General features: G+C 50.1%; 1 protein-coding gene across 2 annotated transcripts; it reads left to right on the forward strand.

The window, feature by feature from the left end:
• Positions 1-1,372: 1,372 nt before the first annotated feature.
• Positions 1,373-2,749, forward strand: LOC103751107 (interferon-induced transmembrane protein 3-like). Of its 2 annotated transcripts, none has more exons than XM_029556811.1 (2): positions 1,373-1,868; positions 2,465-2,749. In XM_029556811.1, exons 1-2 carry the CDS (start codon positions 1,686-1,688, stop codon positions 2,609-2,611), a joined length of 330 nt encoding a protein of 109 aa, XP_029412671.1. In that variant the 5' UTR covers positions 1,373-1,685; the 3' UTR covers positions 2,612-2,749. The 2 variants fall into 2 exon arrangements, with proteins under 2 accessions (XP_029412671.1, XP_008852668.1); XM_008854446.3 differs by having other exon boundaries at positions 1,385-1,868; positions 2,460-2,749.
• The last annotated feature ends 976 nt before the right edge of the window (positions 2,750-3,725 follow it).

The following is a 3,725-nucleotide window of genomic DNA, read 5'->3' on the forward strand; positions in this document are numbered from 1 at the left end:
CAATTAAAGAACAGAGGGTGGGTGAGCATTTCCCAACTCATTTTCTAGGGCCAGTATTACCTTGATACTGACACCAGAAAAAAGCATCTCATGAAAAGAATACCACAGCTAGTCTCATGAATTTTTTTTCAGAAATCTTCAGAGAAATCCTACCAAATTGAATCAATTCGGTAATACACTTAACCAATAGTACCCATGACCTGAGTCAGGTTCTCCCAGAAGCATATTTGCTTAGAGCCAGAACTGAGCTCTCTGCTAGTTTACTGCCTTTCTCTTGAATCTTTACCCTGCTTTGGGAATGTGACAGGGAACTTCTAAAATCTTTTTAATTTTCTAGAAGAAAACCCAGATTAGCTTAGTGCTCATACCACAATCACTATCCCACTTCCTGAGGCCATAAATGAAATCAGGAGTGCTCACAGGGTGACATGGAATCGCTCAGCTGTTATCTGAGATGCTGGGGGCTATGGGTGTTTAGTGTCCCTGGGGCAGCATGTTCTTTGGCAAAGGGGCCTGGACACTGACTGGAACACCAGTGTGAGTGTAACCCGTGTGTTTGTGTTGAAGACACTGCAGGCATTTCTGTAAGATTGTGCTGACCATGTCTCACATGTCGAGACAACTCTGCCTGCAACTTTGCCTCTTGATGTGACTCTCTCTCCTCCTGGTTCAGCCTGAGGAGTCTGTTGGCCTAAATAGAATATTTCATCTACACACAGGACATGATCAGCATCTCTCTCTCTCTGTATTTCTGCTGGCTCATTTAATCACTTTCAGACAAATGTGATTTTTCCCAGATGTTGATGTTAAGCATGGTCTACTATGGTCCAGACTGGAACTGTTAAATTTAAGCACCATTGAGTCTTAAATTAAATTAAAGCATGCACCCAACAAATTGCATTAAGATGAAGTTCATCATGGTTAGGTTTTGGGGTTCAAGAGAGGCAGAGGCAGAGTATACTTTTAGGTAGAAGTTTCTTGAATGACGCCAGCCATACAGTGAGAATCGGAGGTGGATTCCCAGGTCTGTGTGGGAGAGTAAAGGTATACACTTAAGGTTCTTCGGTGAACAGGAGGTGTTACACCATGAGGAACCAGGCTTAAGTAATATGTGACCAACATGACAGAGGTAGGAGAGGGGCATGGGCTACGACAGGGATCACTCTTTTAGGATAGGGAAGCAGGACTTAATTGATGTGTGACCTGTAACATTTAAGCCTTGTCAGGCTATCTTGAACCCTGGGCGCAGGGCGTTCCTGCCCCACTCTCAGCAACTTTCTCTGTTTACAGCAATCCCTTCTGGATGACTCAGTGTTACTTATAAATTTGGAGTTATGCATGACTTAACTCCTGAGATGATGAAAATCTGCAGGAGGGCTAGCTGCTGCCCATCTCCTCTAACTCCTTCCTCTTGACTATGGGGGTCAGGTTGAAAAGAGTTTTGGTGGGAGTGGCCTTTTATGCCACACACCCATAATTATAACTTGAAACTCTGATTTGTTCTCTCTTTGGTCTCTAGAAAATTCACTGACTTACATTCAGGAAACTCTCTTCTGAGAAATAGAAACTACGGCAGAAAGGGCAGACCACTGCACAGTGTCAGCCTCCAGACGCTACAGCAGATCACAATTTCACACTCCCTGTCTTTCTTGGCTCACAACACTTGTGTTCCCCAAAGCCAAGAGATGAACAAAGAGCAGCATGAAGTGTCCGTGATGGGAGGACCCCAAGGCACCACCACTGTGACTACCGCCATCAACATGCCCAGCGAGGTCTCCATACCTGACCATGTGGTCTGGTCCTTGTTCAACACACTCTTCATGAACTTCTGCTGCTTGGGTTTCATTGCCTATGCCTACTCTGTGAAGGTGAGTGTGATGGAGGTGGGGGAATGATGGTTCAAGGTGTGTGTGAGCCGGAGGCTCCACCTGCCCAGATGGTACCTGGGGTGTTTGTGCATGTATGACACAGTCTGTGTGCTGGTCTACTGACTTACATTCAGGGAACTCTCTTCTGAGAAATAGAAACTATAACAGAAAGGGCAGATCACTGAACAGTGCCAGCATGTGTACTGAATGTGTGTATGGGGAGAAAAGTGGCTTGAGACTCCTGGTAAGCACAGGATCAAGCTGCCTGGGTACATGGGATCAGATTGTCCCCACTCCAGCCTAGAGAAATTCTTCCTACTCCAGTTCCTGGGATGCCCTTTCACCCCACAGACTGGACCCCAAGCTGTGTGGAAAGTGTCCAGGGGACTCACAGGAAACCATGACCCATGGTGGGATGAGCAGCCAATGCCAGGGCCTCCTGGTTAGTCTGAGTGTGTGAAAGGGGAAAAGGGCCCCTGCCCTAAAGGAGGGAGGCTTCAGTGGGCAGAGAGGATGATGGGGAAACTGAATCAGAGTGCCTGACTCTCAGGTGACCAGCTGCAGGGCCCCTGACCATCTGGTTTCTCCCAGTCTAGGGACAGGAAGATGGTGGGCGATATGACTGGGGCCCAGGCCTATGCCTCTACTGCCAAGTGCCTGAACATCAGCGCCCTGGTCCTCAACATCATTATGACCATTGTCGTCATCATTGTTGTCGCCATTACCACGATGGCATTCCTTAAAACCCTTAGGTACTGAGATTCTTGCATCCATGGCTGCCCCTCACCTGAGCTGCGGACCTGACCCCTGTGCTGATATTACACGTATGCATCTCTGCAGTGAATTCAATAAAGTGCATGTGGTAGCAACCCTGGCTGTAACTCCCTTTCCCCTGACTGGTCTTGTACTGAGGTCACTCATCCTCCCCCATCTGAGGTGGCAGGGCATCTCCAACTTGGGAGATTTTCTGGCCTCCTGCTGTGGGCAGCAGCTACCATCACCCTGGGTTCTGTCACACTCCTTCCAGGTTATTTGGCCTCTCCAGGCAGGGTGGAGCTGAACATTGCTGATCCCTATCCCCATGCCCCCACAACACCTGACACAGGGAGTCATTAGTCCTAGAGTGGAGGACCAACTTCTGGTCCTTGTCTCTAAGGGGAAAGAAATCTACACAGATACTTTGCCCAAAATTCCGCGACGTCTCTGAGCTCCTGAACCTACTAGATGCGGTGGAAAATGGGCTTCATCCCCTCTTCCTCTGCGTAACTGCCTCCCACAGCTTCGCTTGGGTTAATTTCCGGTCCCAGGATGCCTTCCCCCCTCCCCTCCCGCCCCCGGCCGCCCTCACATGTGGGGCCAACTCCAGGGCTCAGGGACAGCTTGCAGGAGCACAGTCCTCTCAGCCAACCTCGAAGCCGGTCGGCCCGCGGGCGCCCCCTCATGGCGGCTGTCCGTAACTAGGAAGGATCTTTCTCTAGCTGCAGCAGTGAGCAGGGCGTGTCCGGGAAGGGCTGGTCCTACCCCATCAGTCACTGCCGGAAACTCCTCTTCTGGAGCAGCCGCGTCGCCCACTTTTCCACTTCACTTGAGGACCCCCAAATTTTCAAGCCCTCTAGAACCTCCAAGTGGCGCTGTCTCCCCGTGTCGGTGCAGGGGTTCCAGTCCCGTGCTCAGGGATAAATTATGAGGCCCAGAAGCCTATTGTGATCCTACGAGCAGAGCCAGTATAGATCCCATCACTTCTTTGGGACCTGGGCGTGTGTGTTGGGGAGACGGGGACCCTAATGGCTATGAAGACAGAGCCCGACTCCAAGACCCAGAGCTCTAAGAAGGGAGGGTGCTGCGAGATATCTTGAG

The sequence above is a fragment of the Nannospalax galili genome, unplaced genomic scaffold (genome assembly GCF_000622305.1).
Source record: "Nannospalax galili isolate Female #2095 unplaced genomic scaffold, S.galili_v1.0 scaffold507, whole genome shotgun sequence".
In the NCBI taxonomy this organism is placed as follows: Eukaryota; Metazoa; Chordata; class Mammalia; order Rodentia; family Spalacidae; genus Nannospalax; species Nannospalax galili.

Excerpts from the sequence above, each read along its gene's own strand:
- LOC103751107 (XM_008854446.3), top strand. The coding sequence starts at position 1,686 with ATGAACAAAGAGCAGCATGAAGTGTCCGTGATGGGAGGACCCCAAGGC. Across the intron at positions 1,869-2,459 it reads CCTATGCCTACTCTGTGAAG|TCTAGGGACAGGAAGATGGT; the intron begins GTGAGTGTGATG and ends GGTTTCTCCCAG.